Consider the following 21,450-nt stretch of genomic DNA (forward strand, 5'->3'; position numbering starts at 1 on the left):
GAGTAGCTCTCCCAGTTTATGTTTGGGTAATTGAAATCACCCAGTATTAGGGAGTTTGGTAGGACCTTCATATTTCCCAGTATCTCCAGAAATGCGGGATGGGGGTCCTGGGCCATGGTGGGTGATCTGTAGCAAGCTACAATTTGGATTGCAGTTTTGCCCATTGTTAGTTGCACATGGATGATCTGTGATGCATTGTGCTGCACCACTAACCTGGAGGTGTGGGTATCCTTGATGAATATGGATACAACCCCACCTTTTGTGTTTCGGTCCTGGTGCTGTGGCCGAAAGGTATGGTATGAGTTATAGCCTTGTAGTGCTGGGGTGCTCTCAGAAGCCTTAAACCAGGCTTCTGTTACTGCACAGATGTCAATGTTCTCCATACTGAGGAGTGCCTCGAGTGTGTGCATTTTGAGGTTTAGACTTCTGGCGTTGAGTAGCATTACCCTCAGTTTTTGGTTACTTGTGCTATTTATGGTGGTGGATTTGTCTTTTGAGCCTTGCCTAAAAAAGGCACTATGGGGGTGGCAAGAGCCTTGGCCAGTATTCAAAAGCCTAAGGGTGATGGGTGCAAGCCATCTCTTGCGAAGCAACATGGCTTTTCGAGCCTGTCATCCCAGGTGGACAGATACTGGATCCCCTTTGAATGACACCAGAAACTTAGCCAATTGTTGAAATTGATCATTTTTTCTATATACCATGGCATTATTCTTGGTGAGAGCAGGATGCTACTCAGGGTCATACCGGCCTGGGCTACATGATCAGAGAGCTCTTCCATGTCTCTTATCATGTAGTCCAGGGAGGTACGTCTCAGGTCATTCATACCAACATGGATAATGACAGAGTTGTATTTGTACTTGTTCTGGAGTGACCTGAGTGCTTGTGTTGTGTCAGGGATCCTGGCACCTGACAGGCAGCTAACTGTAACCTTCTGCTTGTCCAGCCTAGTTAGTGGGACATCAGTGTGCCTGACTATAGAGTCACCTATTACTAGTGTGTTGGGTATGTTATTTTGTGTTAAGGGCTGTGACTGCGTGGCACACTGATTATGTGAAGTTTGTGTTTCATGGTTGGTGATGGGATGTGGAGGTTGCTTGGATGTCTGCTTTGGAGGTCTCTGTTGCTTTTGCAGATTTTTATTTAGAGCCTCCAAGTATGTTTTCATGTATTCATGTGTGTTATTTGCCAGTGTTGGTTTATTAGGTCTGTGTGAGACTGGTGGTGCGTTGCAAGTATTACCCTTCTCCTCTTGACTGTCAGTTCCAGCCTTGGGTTGAGAGAGCTTTGCCTCCAGTTTGGCTGTATAATTGCATCTCTCGCATATATTAGTGTTTGGTGGTTGGAGGAGAGGGTTGCCTGTGTACATGAAGCAGTTGTAACATTGCTTCAAAATGCCCAGATTCACCAGTTGGACTGGAGAGTACACCGGAAACTGCCCTTTGGACATGCCTGAATAGGTAGACTAAGCTGTTTTTCTGATTGGCTGGTGGGGACAAATAGAGAGCCTTGTCCTTCTGGACAGTATAGGGAGGGTCTAGTGCTAGGGTTAATTAGTACTTGCTATGAGTTTTAAGCTCTGACTGTGAAATGAATGGTTTGAGTGCTAAAGTTGAAGGTTTGTCTAGTTCCAAGGGAAAAATTGAAGAGTAGTCTTCGTGGAGCCGAGAATAGTTTAACTCTAGCTAAACGGCGCTGCCCGGTGCACAAAACCACACAAATGCGGTTTTTATAGCAGGGAAGTGAAAGAGAGAAATTAACCAAAAATGGCCAATAAACTACTAACTTCTGGACTGAAACTACTCCTCCAGGGACAGATAGACTGCTCAAAGCTCCCCTCTCTCACAGGTAAACAGAGAAACTTCCTTCTATCCAAGTAAGGTATGGGCAACACAGAAACTTGTAACGCAGCCCTGGATTCAGCAATAACCTGAAAACTGGACTATACTAGTTCAGAAAGGCGTGAAAAAGTGTGTATGTATATATATATATATATATATGTATGTATATATATATATATATATATATATATATATATATATATAAAACAATCAAAATTAGCCCTAAATGGCCAATAAACTACTAACTTCTGGGCTGAAACCACTCCTCCAGGGACAGATAGGCTGCTCAAAGCTCCCCTCTCTCACAGGTGAACAGAGAAACTTTCTTCTATCCAAGTAAGGTATGGGCAACACAGAAACTTGTAACTGAGCCCTGGATTCAGCTGTAACCTGAAAACTGGACTATACTAGTTCATAAAGGCGGGTAACAAGTTTTTTTTTTTTGTTTTGTTTTCAGAAAATAGAGTAGATACAATCAAAACAACACTTTAAATGCATAGAAAAGGCTATTGCACTTTAGTGTGTAGCCTACAACAGTTAAACAGATTATTTAAACACAAAAATTACTTAATTCAAGTGCAGTCAACAAATAAGTACAATATAGTTTCATAGTATAGTACTAGGCTATCTGCCCTAGGGCATTTATAAGCCTAGCCAAAGTGTATGTGGCTTTCGCCACCCCATGTAATGATACAAAAGTGTACAATTTAAATTAAATTTAGTTTACTGTGCCTCTATCTAGCAATGACACAGAGATGACCCCCGGGGTAAACCTACAATCACCCATCCATTTGTCCAGATTTCTCTTGAAGAGACCCAGTGAGGGGCTCTGCCTAACATGGACAGGTATCCTGGTCCAGAGTGCGGGAAGCCTCTGGGTTATGAATCTGTCCCTCCAGCATGTCCTATTCATATTTGTGCTGAGGTTTAGATCTTTAGCTCTCGTGGCTCTGATGGATTTGGATTTTTTGAGGTGGAGCATGTCCATTAATTCTGAATGGGACATGGCCTTGTACGTAAGGCACTGATCACCTCTGAGCAGGCCGTATGCTACTGAATAGAGCTGGAGCTTTTTCAGTCTGGCAGCATATGACATATGCTGGAGACCCTTGATCCTCTTGGTAAGGTACTTTTGGGGTCTCTCCAGCTGCTGCAGGTGCCGGGTGAGGTACATACCAAATGGGGCACTGTACTCAATCATAGGCCTGATAAGGGAGAAATATAAGGTTACAATGACATCCTTTGATCTGGATGTGAATCCCTTCATGATAAGGTGGGCAAGATAGAAGGTCTTTCTAACCACTTTGGCGACGTGGGTGTCAAATGAGAGGTCACTGTCAACTTGGGTCCCCAGGTCTCTGATTACTTTTTCCGTACTTAATGGATTACCACCTATGTGGTAATTTGTGGGTACTTTGTTTTTTCCAAAGGGGATGACTATACATTTTTTGGCATTTAGTTTAAGGCCATGACTCTGGCACCAGTCGTCTGTTTCTCTGAGGCCCTTCTGGAGGATGCATGTGTCAGCTGGTGTATCGACTATGGCGCCTAGTTTGCAGTCGTCTGCGAACTTTGTCAGCCACAACCCCCCTGTGTTTGCCTGCACATCTGAGAAATAAATGCCGAACAAGAGGGGTCCCAAGACAGAGCCCTGTGGGACTCCACTTGTGACTGGCTTACAGTCTGACATAGCTCCAGCTACTCTAACTTTGTGGGTTCTGTCCTTTAGCCAGTTTGCAACCCATCTTGTGACAAACAGGTTTACATTTAAGCTGTTGAGCTTGTCTATGATGCCTGAGTGGGGTATTGTGTCGAAGGCTTTTGCCAGATCCAGGTAAGCTGTATGAACTGCTTTGCCTTCATCGATGGCTCTAGTGACTGTTTCAGAAAAGTCCACCAGGTTTAAAAGACAGGATCTGCCTTTTACAAAGCCGAACTGGGTAGGGTCAATTGTCTGTAGGTCCCTGATGTCTTTGTTTATGAGTTCCATAATGATCCTTTCCATAGCTTTGCAGACCAGGCTGGTCAAGCTTATGGGGCGGTAGTTTCCAGGGTCTGTAGAGGGGCCACCTTTGTGGAGTGGGACCACTGTAGCTGTACGCCGGTGTTCAGGGATGTATCCTGTAGCAAGGCTAAGATTAAACAGCATTCTTATGTGTGGGTATAGCTCCTCTAGGAGTTTACGTAGCACGCAACCCGGGACACCATCAGGTCCCATGGATGCTGTATTTTTAGCTTTGCTGAGGGCAGCTCTCACCTGGACATCTGAGATTTCAGGGAGGTTGCATTCAGCTGAGATATTTATTTCGTCTTTTGGGGGAAGAGGGAGGGGAGAAATTTGCACTGAACCTGTCTGCCAGTATGTTGGCAATATCTGTGGGTTCAGTGTATTTTTTGCCGTTATGAACTAACTGCGCATATCTGAGGGTTTCCACCCAGGTTTCTAACATAACTGAAGAAGGCCTTGTGATTATCTTTAGTGTCCTTAGCGATTTTTCTCTCGAAGTTGGCCTTTGATGATTTTATTAGCGAACGTAGTTTTTTGCTAGTGCTGATCAGGGATGCCTTCCCTTTATAGGATTTTGCTCTGTCTTGCAGTAGCTTCCTTCTCTTGTTATAAAGTTTGTTTATGGCTGGGGTCCACCAGATAGGATGCCTGCCTTTGGTGAAAAGGGTCTTGGTTTGATGTGGGATTGCATGATCCATGCATTCTTGGAGATGCCCGTAGAAAGCATTTGTGAAGGATTCAGCAGTGTGGGATGTGGTTTCCACTGGCCCAGGGGGCTTGAAGGATACCATTTCAGTCCTAAGGCATGTAAAGTCGAATTTTGAGAAGTTTCTCACTGTGGTCTTTTGTGCTGGGGGTGGAGGTGGGATATGAATATCTAGGGTTATTAGGTTTATGGTCTGATCTCACTAGTGAGGGGTATACTTCTGGTGTTGAGCATTTTGTCCCCATGTTTGTGATGATCAGGTCAAGTATATTATTTCCCCTTGTGGGGGAGGTGACTAGTTGTTCCATCGCATTTGAGTTGGTGAATTCCAGGAACCTTTTGGCTAGGGTGTTGGGGCTTGAGTAATGCACCCAGTCTATGTTTGGGTAGTTGAAGTCTCCCAATATGATGGTATTTGGTGAGACATTCATATCCTCCAGTGTCTTCAGGAAGGCTGAATGGAGTTCCTGAGATTGAGAGGGTGGTCTGTAGTATGCTACAAGTTGTATAGCAGTTTTGCCTATGGTTAGTTGTACATGGATGGTCTCCGATGCTTCATGCGTTGCCACTAACCTGGAGGTGTGGGTGTCTTTAATGAATATGGACACTCCCCCTCCTTTTGTGGTTTGGCCCAGGTTTTGGGGCCGAAATGCATGATACGAGGTATAAACCTGGTAGGGCTGGGGTGCTCTCAGGAGCCTTGAACCAGGTTTCAGTTACTGCACAGACATCGAAGCTCTCCATACTTCAAGAGCCTGCATCTTGAGATTTAGGCTTCTGGCATTGAGCAGCATTACTCTTAGTTTTTTTTCCTTTATTGTTTTCTAAGGTGGTGGGTTTGTCTTTTGAGCCTTGCCTAAAAAAGGCACTATGGGGGTGGCAAGAGCCTTAGCCAATATCCGGAAGCCCAGTGGTGACAGGTGCAAGCCGGTCTTGTGAAGCAGCGTGGCTTGTCCAGCATGTCATTCCAAGCAGACAGACATTGGATCCCCCTAGAAGGACACCAGTAATTGAGCCAATTATTAAAGCTGATCATCTTGTCTTTGTATTGTGGCATCATTCTTGGTGAGGGCAAGATGCTGCTTAGGGTCAGAGTCATACCGGCCTGGGCTACATAATCAGAGAGCTCCTCTATGTCTCTTTTCATGTTGTCCAAGGAGGTACGTCTCAGGTCATTCACGCCGGCATGGACAATGATGGAGTCATATTTGTACTTGCTTTGGTGTGACCCGAGTGCTTGTGTTATGTGGTGGATCCTAGCTCCTGAAAGGCAGCTCACCATTACCCTCTCTTTGTTCAGCCTGGTAAGTGGGACGTCAGTGTGTTTGACTATAGAGTCACCTATTACTAGTGTATCAGGCATGGTGTTTCACCTTAAGGGCTGGGATTGTTTGGCACACTGACTTTGTGTACTATGTGTTGCATGTGCAGAGTTTTGAGGTGGTGTTTTCTTGGATGTCTGCTTTGGCAGCCTCTGTTGTTTTGGTAAGTTTTTTATTAGAGCCTCCGAGTATGTCTTTGTGTTATTGTGTGTTTGGTTTGCAGTTGTTGTTGGTTTATGTGAGACTGGGTTTGTTGTGTGTGTGGTTACCTTCTCCTCCTGTCTGGTCTTGCTAGTCCTGTGTTGAGAGAGTTCAGCCTCCAGTTTGGCTATATAGTTGCATCTCTCACGTGTTTGTTGGGAGGAGGAGAGGGTTGTCTGTGTACATGAGACAATCGTAACATTGTCTCAGGATTACCAGATTAACCAGCTGAACTGGAGAGGATGCCAGTAATACACCACTCGACATGCCAGAATAGTATAAGGGGGTGATGTGTAACTGGGTCAGAGAGAGGACATTGAAGGGAAGTGGGTATTAGCACGGGTTGTAGGTGGATGTAGTGCTTACGTTAGTTTAAGGGTGCCTCACTTAAAAGAAAAGTTTTAGGAGCAAGTGCTTGGCTTATGATAAAGCGAATAGACTGATTTTGTTGAAAGTAGAGCTTTCTTAAGGGAAAAACTGAAGTGCAGACTTGGCGGAGCCAGGAATAGTTTAAGCCTGTTTAACCAGCGCTGCGCTATGTGCACAGCCACGCAAACGCAGATTTTAAACAGGGAACTTCAAAAGAGCTGGAAATGGTCCAAAATGACCAATTACTACAAGCTCTTGTGCTGAGGTCACTCCTTCAGGGACAGATAGGCTGCTCAAGGCTCCCCACTCCCACTGGTGAGCAAAGAAACTTTCTTCTATCCAAGTAAGGCAATGGACAACACAGGAACTACACCACAGTCCAGAATACAGCAAAGCCTTTATACTGGTCTAAGCTAGTCGAGAAAGGCGGGAAAACAAGGATTTTTTTTTGTTTTTTTGTTTGTTTTTTAGGTTAAAATGTACACAGAAATGCAGGAAAAACAGTAATAAATCACTTACACAGGCTAGCTCACTTTAGTGGGTAGCCTCAACAGTTAAATTTAACAAACAAACTTTCCACCAAATGTAATTTTAAGTGCAGATAATGAACAATGCAAAAAACAGGTAATAAAGCAGTTTAAACTTGTTCAAAGTAAGAAAAAGAAGGTCTCTCAGGTAAAAACAGCAAAAAAATACTTAGATCAGGAAAGTAGTCGCTTTTCTCAGTTCTCTGCTGCTAGCACCACTCTGCAGGACCATGAGGAGCTATTTCTGAGTAGTATAGCCAGAAAAAACGCTCAGTAGCAATAACAAACTTTTTAAACCACAGATTTGCTAAAAAAACCTGGCATTTTTGGCGGAATTAGTTAAGACAGCAAGAAAAGCATAAAAATTATACTTAATCACTCCAAAGTCACTCCTTTGTCTCTCTGCTGCTGTATACTCTGCAAAACACCTGGAAGGCACTTGCTGAGCGGAATACAAATGCAAAAACTGCACAAATGCGTTTTTTATAGCAGGAAAGTGAAAGAGATAGAAATTAGCCCAAAATGGCCAATAAACTACTAACTTCTGGGCTGAAACCACTCCTCTAGGGACAGATAGGCTGCTCAAAGCTCTCCTCTCTCACATGTAAACAGAGAAACACCCTTCTATCCAAGTAAGGTATGGGCAACACAGAAACTTGTAACACAATATACATCCAAAATCCTGTTCTCTTATTACTTCTCAAACTCTCACCCATTTTGTCAGTACCTCCTTCCACTTTAATTTACAACCATCTATATTTTCTTCTTCTTCCTTATATGTTCTTAAGCTGTGGTAATCGACCCAAATACCTTGGGCTACTGCAACAGTGAACACTATGCTGAATAGGGTGCAGTTATGTAAGCAAATATACCATAACAGTAGATGTTTTAATAGATCACTGTTTCAGTAGCCATCCCCTTTGTTTTGTTTTTGATGTATTTCCAGGGTGCAGATGTGTATACACTTGTGCATATAGTTACATATGCTTTATTATTGCTTGTCCATTCCTAGCAGTCTTTCTTTCAGGGCTGTAGCCACCTTTCTTGTGGTAAAAAGCTCTGAACTGCCTTTTATGTCTCCCTGCTCAAGCCCCTGGAAGTTACGGTGCATGGATGGTGCCCTGATGCTTTCAAAGCTGTACAGTAGTCTTATCCTAGGCAGGTTATGACCCAAATAGTTTGGGCTACTGCAACTGTGACCGATTAAAACATTTTCTGTTATGGTAAATTTACATGTTAAGTTGTCAATCTCGCCTTCATTCTTGCTGGATGGGTTCGGAGCCGATCCTCGGCTCCGACTCGGCACTTGCTAAGCTCGAGAGTCACTTTTACCAGCTCGAGGCAGCCCCATATCCCATGATGCAAGGCAGTAATTACCCAGATTTCGTTTGCCGCTTCGCTAATGAGGTCATCCTTTTTACCAGCTCCTGGTAAGTGATATTTTTCTTGCGATTTGTCAGGTTTTAGGTGTCTCAAAACCCTAAATTTTAGTCCTTTAGTCTTCATATCCTTCAGTGTACTTTGCTCACTTAGCTCCATACCCCTTTTCCCTTAGTTCTCTTAGTTTCAGTTTTTCGGGCCTTAGGCCTTTCTCACCCTCACAGTTCCTGTCAGGATTTCCCTCAGGTGTGTGTGTGTTGTGTCACTGTAATATAATAACTAATTTTGTTAGTTATTAATAATTTTTTAGTTGTTAGTGTCTTTGTTTGGACTGACTGGTGTGTGAGAGTGTTTTAGGACCGAGACATGTCCAAAGATACTAGGGTCTCAGGTTTCAAGAAGTGTGACTCGTGCTGTCAGAAGATGTCTCTGACAGACGGTCACACTTCTTGTATTTATTGCCTGGGACCCCTACACCTGCAGGACTCCTGTGCTATATGTCATTCTTTTAGACAGAGAGGCCTGCAGGAACGTAGAAATAAGATGATCCTCAGGGGTCTTCTTAAACCAGAGAGCTCCCCAGCTAAGGTTGGCTCGGGGAAGCCCTCTAAGCCTCCCAAGACCCAGGCTTCAGTGTCCAAGTCTGTGGTCTTGGTTCCGACTCCGCCGGAGTCGACATCGGCTCCATCCGGAGCCGATCCTTCCTTGTTGGAAGCTTCTGTGCCAGCGCCGATCGGCGCCAATACCTTGGCTTCGGCACCTGTCGGCTCCGTCTGGAGCCGACACCCTAGCGTCAAAGCATGTCTCGGCTCCGGCTGGAGCCAAGATATCTTTGTCTCCTCTCGGAGCCGAATGTTCTTCGGCTCCGATGGCTCCGTCCAAGAAGAGGTCTAGATCTCCTTCTTTGGAATCTATACACTCGGCTCCAGCCTCTCCCTTGCTTTCGGAGCGGAGCCATCGGAGCCGATCATCGAGGTCTTCCAGGCTCTCAGACCATGACTTAGAGAGAGTGGTAAGTAGGCTATTAAAGTCACAGGCACTAGCCCAGATGCTCCATAGCCCATCTCATCAGACGTCAGCTATTCTACACCCCCCTGAAATTCCTCCTTTGACTCTCCTACAGAGTTCGGAGCCGAAGATTATTGGTACTGTGACTGCTGCTGCTTCAGAGCTGATACCACACCTTTCGGCTCCGTCGTCCTCGACTCCTATCTCCTCCTTGAGACCTTCCTTGGAAGGATCCGGGCGTCGGGCTTCCCTGGTCGGTTCCGAGGGGGCGAGTGGCATCGGACCCTTGTCCGACCCCGTTCTCCCTCTCGGGGCTTCGGCCTTGGTGAGCTCGGCCCCAACATCTGCTTCGGAGCCTTCCCATTTGGTGGGACCAGGGATCCCTGTTTCTTCGGAGTGGGATCTCTCGGCCCTCTCTGGAAGGGGAGCCTTCGAGGTGATGAGGAGTGTGCTAGCCCCAGAGCTTAGCCAGCAGTCGGTTCCTTTAGCTCCTCCCTCTACGGTGCCTGTAGATGCCTCTTCCCGCTCTCTTGCTCCTGGACCCAGAGATCCATTGCCCCAGGTTTCCCCACTGGGAAGGACTTCCTCTTCCGAGGTTTCTCCTGATCCTTCAGGTGAACCCCCACGTAAGAGGACCTGCAAGAGGAAGCATTTAGACTCCCCTGAGTCTACATCATCAGATACCGATTTAGATGAGTCGGAGGGGTCCCCAAGATCTCCCTCTGAGGATGTCTCCTTTTCAGACATCTTTGAACTCCTGAAACAGAGGGGGAACTGGCCCTCCATTAATCCCTCCGAGGATGAATCGGTATACCTGGAGGCTTTTGGATCTCGACCCTCCACCTCCTGGGTGTCTCCGCCTTTCGACCCCCTTATGGAAGTCATAGCTCGAAAGGCGTGGGCATCTCCTGATTCAGTGGAACCAGTCCCCAGGAGACCTTCAAAGTTTATCACGGCCCCCGCTGAGAAGCAGTTTCTTACTAAGGGTGTCCCGGTTGATGCCATGGTGGTGGCTGCCACTAAGAAGGAACTTGCAGATCCTTCCGTGCCAGTCCATCCTCCTAACAAGGAGTCTAGGACCATGGACAGGTATGGCAAGCGGATGTTTTCCTCAGCGACCTTTGCTATGCGCTCGCTGAATTATTTGTGTCACTTCACCAGACTTCAGAGAGACATCCTCAAAGAACTAGGTGAAGTAGTACAGGATCAGTCAGCAGCAGGGGCTCAAGAAAAGATCGCCTCTCAGATGGGAATCCTAAATTCCATAACCAACTCCTCCATGCGGCTCATTTCTTATGCAGCCAATGGGGCGAGTAGAGCTGCAGGCACAGGAGTGGCCCTCAGACGTCAGTCCTGGATGCGGCTCTGTAATTTTGCAGACCCCTTTAAGGCGTCCTTCACAAACTCTCCCTTTGATGGGACAACGTTGTTTGGCCCTCAGGTGAAGGACACTTTGACCAGGTGCGAGCAGGATGGCAAGACTCTTTCTGCCATAGGAGTCCGTTTCTCCACTCCTTCTAGACCTTACCCCAAAGGTCAGAAGGGAGGGAAAATGTGGTTCCGGAAATCACAAGGAGTCATGCCTGACGCACGTGGTCAGTTTACCCCCAGAGGCAGAGGGGGTAATAATAACAGACGCCGCCCTAGGGGCAGAGGGGGTCCGCAGAACCAGGGTTCCAGACAGCCTCTCTCTGACAAGCCCTTCCAGCATCCCTGAGGTGTTGCCTGACTGCCCACCCTTGGAGGCAGTCGGGGGAAGATTGTCGCGGTACCCAGAAGCCTGGCTTTCCCTCTCTCAAGACAAATGGGTACAGTCGATCATATCCGAGGGTTACAAGATTCCTTTCGAGGAAAGCCCCTTCCCTCAAAAAGGTTTCCTTCCAGACGTACCACCCGGTCTAAGGGAAATTGCAAGATTAGAGGTGTCAAAGCTTCTAAGGAAAAGAGCCATCCAGCCAGTACCAAAAGATCATTTAGAATCCGGAATCTACTCAAGGTTCTTTTTGGTCCCCCAAAAGATGGGAGACTGGAGACGAATATTAGACCTCAGCAGGCTCAACAAGTCTGTCAAAAAGACAAGATTTCGGATGGTCACACTTCAATCATTTTTGCTCTTTCTGGGCAAAGACAACTGGATGTGCTCCATAGACCTTCAGGATGCATACTATCATATAAAGATTCACAGACGCTCCAGAAGTTTTCTCCGCTTTCGGCTGGGGACCAGTCATTTTCAATTCAGAGCCCTGCCCTTTGGCCTCACTACAGCCCCCAGAGTGTTCACCAAATGCATGGCAGTGGTCACGGCTCACCTGAGACATCAAGGATTCCAGGTGTTTCCGTATCTCGACGACTGGCTCCTCTCAGCCACCACCAGGCATCAACTTCTCCAAGCCAGAGATTACACACTACGTCTCTGCGGTCACTTAGGAATTTCAGTCAACTTCGAAAAGTCTTCCTTGTCGCCCTGCCAATCTATTACCTTTATAGGCGCAAATCTAGACACTACTCGGATGTCAGCAAATCTAACAAGTCAAAGAATCCTAGATATCCAAAACCACGTTCGGATCATCCTATCCAGAAAAAGGGTACAAGCCAGGTTGGTCCTGAAAGTGTTGGGCTTCATGGAAGCTGCCATCACATTACTTCCTCTGGCGCACTTTTACATGCGTCTCCTACAGTGGATGTTGTTCACCCAATGGTCCTTCCAGCAGCTTCCTATGCGTCACAAGATTCTGGTGACACAAACCTGCAAGAACCATGTATCCTGGTGGATTTCCTCTCCTCTAGTTCATCAGGGCAGACCATTTGTTCCTCCGGCCCTGGTAGCCACGGTCACTTCGGATGCCTCCCTGATCAGGTGGGGGGGGGCATTATCAGGGCAGGATGGTTCATGGCACGTGGCAACCGTTTGAATACCACCTGCACATAAATGTCCTAGAGATGAGAGCAGTGCTTTTAACGTTGCAAGCCCTCCACGACTTTCTTCCTTTAGGGACTATTGCAGTTCACACGGACATGTCCGTCGTGTGGTACATCAACAAGCAGGGCGGAACCAAGTCCTATCCCTTATGTCGAGAAGCTCTCAGACTTTGGCAATGGGCAATCTCCTCTCATCGGTTTCTGGTAGCAACGCATATCCCCGGGAAAAAACAACATAATAGCGGAAAGATTGAGCAGAGCTATTCTCATGCCTCACGAGTGGTCTCTCAAGCAATCCATTGTGGAGGAGATTTTTCAGAAGTGGGGCCACCCATGCTGCGATCTTTTTGCTACACCCCAAAACAGCAAATGCCCAGACTTCTTCTCTCTCTTTCCACTTCCGGGCCATCCCCCCAGAGACGCTCTTACCCAAGATTGGCCTCGGGGACTCCTTTATGCCTTTCCTCCCTTTCCTTTGATACCACAAGTACTCCAGAAAGCTACCGTCTTGAGAGCCAAAATGATTCTCATTGCCCCTCACTGGCCTCAACAAATTTGGTTCCCGTTCCTTCATCACCATCTTTTGGTGCAGCCTTGGCATCTGGACCCAGTTCCAGATCTTCTGACCTACCAGTCGGGTCAACTGCACCGGTCCGTTCCTTCCCTCAACCTCACAGCTTGGTTGCTCCACTTCCTTCCTTAGCCAGGCTTCCTATGATCTCTAACCCCATAGCTTCTCTTAAGTCCTCTACCAGGAGAATTTACACTAGCAAGTGGAAATGCTTCTCCTTTTGGGCAAAATCTAAGAACATAGACCCCTTTACTGCCCCTATTCAGTCGGTCTTGGATTTCCTAGCGGAAATTTTTCACTCAGTTCTTCGTCTTCCACAGTCAAAGTTCAGTTGGCTGCAATCTCGAATTTTCATGTCGGGTTTGCAGACCACAACATTATGTCCCACAAACTTTGTAAAGCCTTTCTCAAAGGAGTGTTCCTTCTTAAACCCCCTGTTAGAGATCCTCCACCACAGTGGGACCTAAATTTAGTGCTGACATCCTTGATACTTCCCCCTTTTGAACCGGCTGCTTCATGTTCATTAAATTCATTCTTTCTTGGAAGACTCCTTTTCTAGTCGCTATTACCTCGGCTAGAAGAGTGTCTGAACTTCATGCCCTCTGTGTTCATCCCCCTTATTTGGTCTTCCACAAAGACAGAGTATCCTTGAGAACCAATCCATCCTTTTTGCCCAAGGTTGCTTCTAAGACGAATTTAAACCAATCCATTGATCTCCCTGTATTTTTTCCAAATTATTCTAACAGGGCGGAACAAAAATTGCATTACCTAGATGTTCATCGCCAACTCAGATATTACTTGGACAGAACAAAGCAATTTAGGAAGTCCGATCAGCTCTTCCTTTCTTATGCTGAAAATAAAAAAGGTCTCCCTGTTTCTAAAGTGACCTTATCCAGATGTCTATCTTCCACCATTTCTGACATTTATCAGCTTAGGGGCAAACAGCTGAACTCAAAACCTAAAGCTCATTCCACAAGAGGTCTAGCCACTTCTACAGCTTTTCAGGCTAGGCTGCCCTTAGATACTATTTGTGCAGTGGCCACTTGGGCCACTCCTCATACCTTCGTTTCTCATTACAAATTGGATTTGGCCTCCAGGGACAAGGCAAGCTTTGGTTCCACTGTTCTCAAGAGTCTGTTCCATTGAGCCACCCAGGATAGAGGTGCTAGGGACGCGGTCCCATCCAGCAAGAATGAAGGCGAGATTGACAACTTAACATTTAGAAGTTATGTACCTACCATAACGTTCCATGTTAATTGTCTTCTCTCGCCTTCTTTCTTGCATCCCTCCCTCCTGTCCCCTAGCCTGGACAGACCTTGATCTTCCCTTTTTCTCTGGAAGATTCTTCTTCCTTGGACACCAGATAGTTCTTGTCCTTGATTACCTGGTTTCCCTTACAGCCTTTTTACGTTAGTTGGTTTCTCTTTCCTTAGTGGAAAGTTTTTATAGGCAATTTTTCCTCTAGATACCAAACGAGATCTGGGTAATTGCCGCCTTGCATCATGGGATATGGGGCTGCCTCGAGCTGGTAAAAGTGACTCTCGAGCTTAGCAAGTGCCGAGTCGGAGCCGAGGATCGGCTCCGAACCCATCCAGCAAGAAAGAAGGCGAGAGAAGACAACTAACATGGAACGTTATGGTAGGTACATAACTTCCAATTATACAGCTGTACTTTAGAAAATAACTGCAACATTTACAGTGTTTTTTTTAAAACATTATAGCTATCATTTTTTCCATAGTAACAAAAATAAAGACCGTCATTTTCATAAATATATTGTGTTGGTGAAGCTTTAGACCTAAAAAATGTATTTCTGTATAAATGTGACATTATCATTCCTTGTAAAATATTATGGTATACAATTGCATTATAATTAGTTTTCATTAAAAATGTACATGAAGCATGCGAAGCTAGAAACACATTTTAAGGATATTCCTTTGACTATGAAGCAAGGAACACAGTTTTAAGAGTACTCATTTGTATTTAAAGTTAGCAACACAGGCAAAGGATATTGTATAAATAATCATCCAAATATTCACTTAAAGTTAGCTACAAATAACTTTGGCTAAACAGTCATTTACACATTGGGACCAAAATAGCCAAAGACAACAGTAATAGGGCTACATTCTTTCTGGAAATTGTCAGCAATAAAGAGGTTAATGTACATTTGGTACTTGCAATGGAGATAACAGATATGAGAGAGAAAAAGCTGGAGGAACTGAAAAAGATAACTTACCAGTAATAAAGAACATAAACACTATAAAGTAAGATACACATTATGTTCTAACCTTTTTGTTTTCTTTATTTTGCTCCAAACAGTACGCTTAGCAATGAGACAGGACCAGAATGCTATGAGCTACAGATCTGCGTGAAGGACTACTGTTTTGCCAGGGAAGACAGGACTGTGGGAATAGCTGTTTTGCAGTTGAAGGACATTGTGCAAAGGGGCAGCTGTGCATGCTGGTTGCCCCTAGGCCGTCGCATTCACATGGATGAAACAGGGCTCACTGTCCTCCGTATCCTTTCCCAAAGGAACAATGATGAAGTTGCCAAGGAGTTTGTCAAACTAAAATCTGATACAAGGTCAGCTGAAGAAACTACTTAAAAGGAAAGGGGCTGCACACATATAGGACTCTTAGTCTTTATTACTTTTTTTTCTTATTAAGCAAAAATTACATTTTCAACTCATGTAAAAGCCATACTCTTTACTGAGAACAAGTCAGCTTCTTGATATGTCTGTAGAGACAGGGAGGATTGAAGACTGCTGCTTTTTTGTGTGACTGGAAAAACTGTTGTAAGACCATGTCTGCTTGTTTCTATAACTTTAGTTTGCACTTGAAAGAACAGTCATATAACAACTGATACAACCAAAAAAGTGGAGGGTAATAGTCCTGTCAGTTTGTGTACATGGGATTTGGAAGGGATTTTTCTTTTTTTGAATTTTGCAGTGGGTCTTCACTTTACTATAGTATTTGACTGCCAACACCCATTGTGATGTTTAAAAATACTCTGAAATAATGTGCTGCTATTGAAAGTAACTGTTAAATCATGTTTTTACTAATGTAACCACTTTTAGTTTTTGAGCTTGCAACAGCATTTTAGCAGTTGGCAAAATGTATAGTTTTGGCACTGCTGTATTCCTGCTGCACTTCCACAGAGGCACAAATCAAGCAGCCATAATCAAGTACTGTGAAGATTTGTAAAGAAACATCAAATCTTTAAATGATCATTCATCATTTTTGATTTCTTTAAACATAAAAATCTAAATACCAGTGATTTTTTCCTGCTTCTACATGCAGTGATGTCATTATAAACATGAAAACCTCTAACGTGGTATCTTAATGGCTGATAAAGAAAGACCATAATAAAAAGGCAGTTATTAGTGTCACTTGGCCCTCTGAAGGAGGGATTTCCAAACATTTGCACATTTTAAAACGGCAGTATATGTTAGTCACCATGTACTTTTGCTAGCAATATATATATTTTTTTCTTTTTCTTTCTGAGCAAAACATAAAGGTGTCTGGTCTTATTTTACTTCTTCATGCTATATTTTTCCTCTTCTGATTTTCATTCCAGAGTCATGCTTTTTACAACACAATTCAGTACCACAGTACAGCTGACCTTTACTAATCTGACTGCAGTACAGAGTCAATGTTTGCAAGTAATCCTGATGGGCAAGATTAAAAAAAAAAAAGTAGCAGCCATCTTTAATTACTTGTATCATTAGCTAACAAATACATTATAAATGAAACTTTGAAAATGGAGGTTGTGTCCAAGGCTGTGAGAAATCCATTTTTTGCCAGACAGTGGTATAATGTAATTTTTCAGCAAATGTTTTATATTTCAGACCCTATGCATGAAAATGCTGATCTTAAATTAATGTACAGAGCTAGAGACTTTCAAATTGCTTAAATTCTAATATTGGGTTTGCATGTCTATTTATTTTTCTAACAAACTGAAATTAAATCTAGCATAGTCAATGGTCAAGTGCAGATGGTTCAGGTATATATTTGTTATAAATTTCTTTTACTGAATATAGGCACAAAGCATCCATAATAAAAAGGGTACAATACTAATAAGGCAATTTTATCAACAGTGAATTATCAAATTATCCATTTTAGTATTACATAGGAGCAATTATCAGATGTCTGTGGCAGACTGCAATATCTCAAGCTTCAAGTGGGTTCTGAACAGTTATTTCTTGAAACCAGAATTGCTTTGATGAGATTAATCTTATCAGTTACATTTAAGATGTCAAATTGCATAAGTCATTATTTGATAAAAAAAACTTAGCTGTAATACACCTTGCTCAATATACAATTAGCAGTATTTAGGAATAGTTAAAGTATTAAAAAGAAAGATACATTTATGAGAAATTGAAAATGATCTGAACTGCATCTACATGACCAGTTTTACTTCAGCAAGTCAGATGCTTGTATTACTCAGTTTGCTTGTCCGAAACTCTGGAACTCAGCAGTGCAATGATGTAGGTGGGATTGATTTTCCCAGTTCAGATATTTCCCTAGTCATATGAAATATGTTTTCTACTACCTCCCACAATTTATTTGATAAGCTGTCAAACTGCTATGACAGCTGTTTTTACCTGTCATCCCTTGTGATACGAACAACTGCAGTAAGACAAAACGAAAACAATATTCTTGCACATTTAATATATTGTAGCCTGGTTCAGGTTGTTAAAACCCAGGCAGACCCACAAGATGGAATCAGTGGTGTTAATGGAATCCACTGCTGAACAGTACAAAGGCCATTAACCAAAATGTACTAAAAGAGGAGAGACTGATATCAGTTTTCCTGTCCATTGCTTTGTTTACCAGTTATACAGATTGGTCTGTGGACCCTTTCACTCAGTCTCCAGAGCTGTGGACAAGTGTAAGGTGGTCCCTACACAGCCTATCTGGACCTCGCCAAGGCCTTTGACACCATCCTCCACTCTGGAATCACAGATAGACTTACTAAGCTGGGCATTAATCCCTATAGCACTCGATGGGTTGCCAACTGGCATACTGACAGAACCCACACTGTAAAAGTAGCTCACTCCAAATCCAGCTCCAGACAAGTGGAGTTCCTCAGGGTTCAGTCCTGGGACCGCTCGTTTGGCATCTACTTCTCTGACGTACAGGCCAACACTAAGGGACTCTGGCTAACAAAGTTCACAGATGACTGCAAACTGGGAACCATTACTGAATCCCCAAATGATGTGGATACTGTACAAAAGGGCCTTACAGAAACAGATGCTTGGTGCCAGAGCCATGGGCTCAACTCAATGCCAAGAAATGTATAGTTATCCCCTTTGAGAAAAAATATGTGCCCGTGAATTACCACATAGGTGGCAGTACACTAAACACCGAAAGTGTGATAAGAGACTTGGGGACACAGGTGGATAGTGGTCTCACCTTCGATAACCACATCACCACAAAAGTCAGGAAATCCTTCTATGTGGCACACCTCATCACTAAGGGCTTTTCATCCAGAAAAAAGGAGGTCATTGTCCCACTGTACTCATCCCTCATTAGACCCATTATAGAATACAACGCCCCATTTGGTATGTACCTCTCAAGACATCTGCAACAGCTAGAAAGGCTGCAGAAATACCTCACTAAAAGAATCACAGGCCTAAAGCAGATGACCTACACTGACCACCTTAAAAAACTCCAGCTATACTCTGTCAAATATCATCTACTCAGAGGTGATCTCTGCTTAACATACAAGGCCATGTCAAACCCAGAGCTGTTAGACATGCTACACTTAAAGAAATCCCAATCCCTCAGAGCCACACACTCCAGGGATCTAAACATTGTCATCACAATAAACAAACATGCTGGAGGGATAAGTTCCTGACCCAGAGACTCCCCAGACACTGGAATACACTGCCCATGCATGTCAAGCAGAGTGCCTCTTTGGCCCTCTTCAAAAGGAACCTTGACAATTGGATGGGAGAAAGGAAATTCACCCCGGGGTTCATATCAGTCACCCTGCTAGACAGGGGTCCAGGGAAGTAAACAGTGTGGGAAGAAACAGCCAGGGAATTGTTATGGCTAGGCTTGTATAGGCCCTAGGGCCGATAGCCTAGTACTAACCTATGAACCAAAACAACAGGGACATCGAATACAGTCTACAAATAGTACATATCAAAACAGGGTTACAAGAAGCAAAAAAGCAAAACTGCAGGAATTCACAAGTGTGCTAGTATACCAAAAAAAAAAAAAAAAATTAAAGGCACGGTGCCCTTTTTCAACAACATTCCAAGCCAAGAGGCAATTCAGATATAAAAATGCATAAAGCACTTTTGCAAGAAAAAATATAGCAAGTGAAGAGGTACTTAATAAGCAATAAAAAAAAATCAGTATTTATGGAAACAATTGTTAATATATGTCAAAAGGAGGGAATTCATGAAAAGTAGTATTGTTGACCATGATAAGCACAATTAAATGGTAGCTAGCTCATTGAATAGCTGGTAATTTAAAGTCAAGTCCAGGCACAGTACTTCAGTCATTCATTGTTATTGTAGCAAAACATTTATAGGCAATGGGCAGTGGTTAAATGGCCTAGCAGATTGGACCAAAGTGCACCATAATTCTTTTCAGTCCTTTCATGAGTGTAAATTTGATTCCAAGCTGTTGAGAGTTGGCTAAAGGTCTTTTTATCAACTAGCATCCTAGGGGAGGGCCATATTAGGAATATGCCATCCTTGTCTTGTGATAGCAGTGGATAACTGTAGTTAACTAAGTGGCTACAGCTGTTATGGAGAGCCATACAATTTTATATACAAATTTACAATGATGTTCAAATGTCTTGGAAAGAGAAATTTATATATCATACCAGTGGCCATCTGAAGCATATTATTACTGCAGAAGGACTTAAGTCTGATGACAAAGACAGCATTTTCTAATTTGGAGATTAAGAAGTTAATCCACAACTTTTTTCTGATTTCCAGGTTAGTATGCAACTCAGCAATAGACTTGGGACATTGCTCACGCAAGCACTTGCATACTGTTTGAATGTTAGATAAAACTATATACCCAAACATTTATATTCATGAGTATAAAACATTTAGTGAATGAGATATATGAACTTTGGCTGCTGAATCTCCTCACCTCTCCAACATATAAACTCTTACCCATTGCTTCCCCATATGACCTATCCATTCCCTCCTAAATATCCAATACCCACTTCACCTATTATTAGCTCTTCTATTGCCCCGTTAGTATTCTACAATTTCTACTGCCTTCACTGCTAGAATTTCTCTCCATACTGCAATAGAATATGTCCATTATTTTTACTGGACCACATTTACCTCACCTATAAAACCTGTACTATGCATGATATACTGCTGATCCTACTTCATTTTAAAACTTTTTGTAAATGTGTGGATTTTTACATCTTTTACATTATGTCATTATACCTTATAACTTAGTTATACCTTTAGTTTTATGTTACTGTATACGTTACCTGGGCTGATCCTGCAAATGGTCAGATTTAATCAGTGCTCTACCTCATTAAAACAAAAATAATTAATTCAGTAAATGAATACATAAATAAGTTAGGGTGTCCTTAATCTTTATAGGACATTTAAAGAACACAGTGTTGGAGTTTTTTTATTTTTCACTCTAGTACGTTAAGATAAAGCCTGTTTGTACTTCAGTACTGATTTTGGCCACTTTCAAAAGTAGCAAATCAGAGTACAAAGTTAGGTCAAAAGCTAGAACATTTGCAAATACAGGAAACTGAGTAACCTTTTTGTAAAGGAGCCATTGCTAAGCCAGAAGCAATCATAATCTGAAATATTCTATTTGTTAGCTAATTCCAAATCAAATTACTAGGACCTTCAACAAATCCATTTCCTTTGTACTTAGTCTAGGTGATTTTGAATGTACTGATTCAAAATCTGTATTAATGTCTACCGAGGTAGATGCAGCCCCACTGCCATCATTATTAATTTACTGCAAGTACAAGAGCACCATTTGACTTTGTTTTGTGTTCTGTCTGATGTTAAAAGGAAAATCCTTTAGCAGGGTTTAACTGCTGCTGAATAGTTCCATAACCTTTCTGATTTAGCTAAGAATATTTTTGGTATATTGAAGTGACATTTCCAATTACTATATGCTATGAACTGATTTTGATACTGCTGAGATCTGGCTTCGTGAGTAGTGGTATGCAAATTAACCAACTCTTTTTAATGTGATAGAAATAATTTTGTGTAATACGTTGGAGTTTTTACATGCTAGATAGACAGCTGTTGTGTAATCACTGACTTGCAGCTGGTAACTTTTAATGTATGCAATTTCTAAGACATTAGGATATTAATACTGGTTCAGAGGCTGATAGCCACTTATGAAAGTAGAGTACCAGTGATGGATATAACACAACTACATTGTAAATGTAACTTTGCAACAAGCCATAACTGCACCTTTCCATGATTAAAATGTATTTAACTTCTAAAGTGACAAAAAAATTCAATTAACTGTGGGGTTTGTGGCCTTTTCCAGTGGATCTAATATGTCTCCTTGAGTCCCTACTTCCCAAAATCATCACCTCAGATACAACACATAGCTTTTTCTTTGAGTATGTAAAGGGTTTCTCTAT

The 21,450-nt window shown here is 43.1% G+C and overlaps 1 protein-coding gene across 1 annotated transcript in view; it reads left to right on the top strand.

Moving 5' to 3' along the window:
- UNC13A (unc-13 homolog A) overlaps positions 1-16,357 on the top strand; it is a 5,702,976-nt gene extending 5,686,619 nt beyond the window's left edge. The window contains exon 43 of the mRNA XM_044054109.1: positions 15,166-16,357. Coding sequence (XP_043910044.1) covers positions 15,166-15,451 — 286 coding nt within the window. The 3' untranslated portion in view covers positions 15,452-16,357. The remainder of the gene's footprint in view (positions 1-15,165) is intronic.
- The last annotated feature ends 5,093 nt before the right edge of the window (positions 16,358-21,450 follow it).

The sequence above is a fragment of the Protopterus annectens genome, chromosome 13.part0, assembly GCF_019279795.1.
Source record: "Protopterus annectens isolate FY-2018-M chromosome 13.part0, PAN1.0, whole genome shotgun sequence".
NCBI classification, from domain to species: Eukaryota; Metazoa; Chordata; order Ceratodontiformes; family Protopteridae; genus Protopterus; species Protopterus annectens.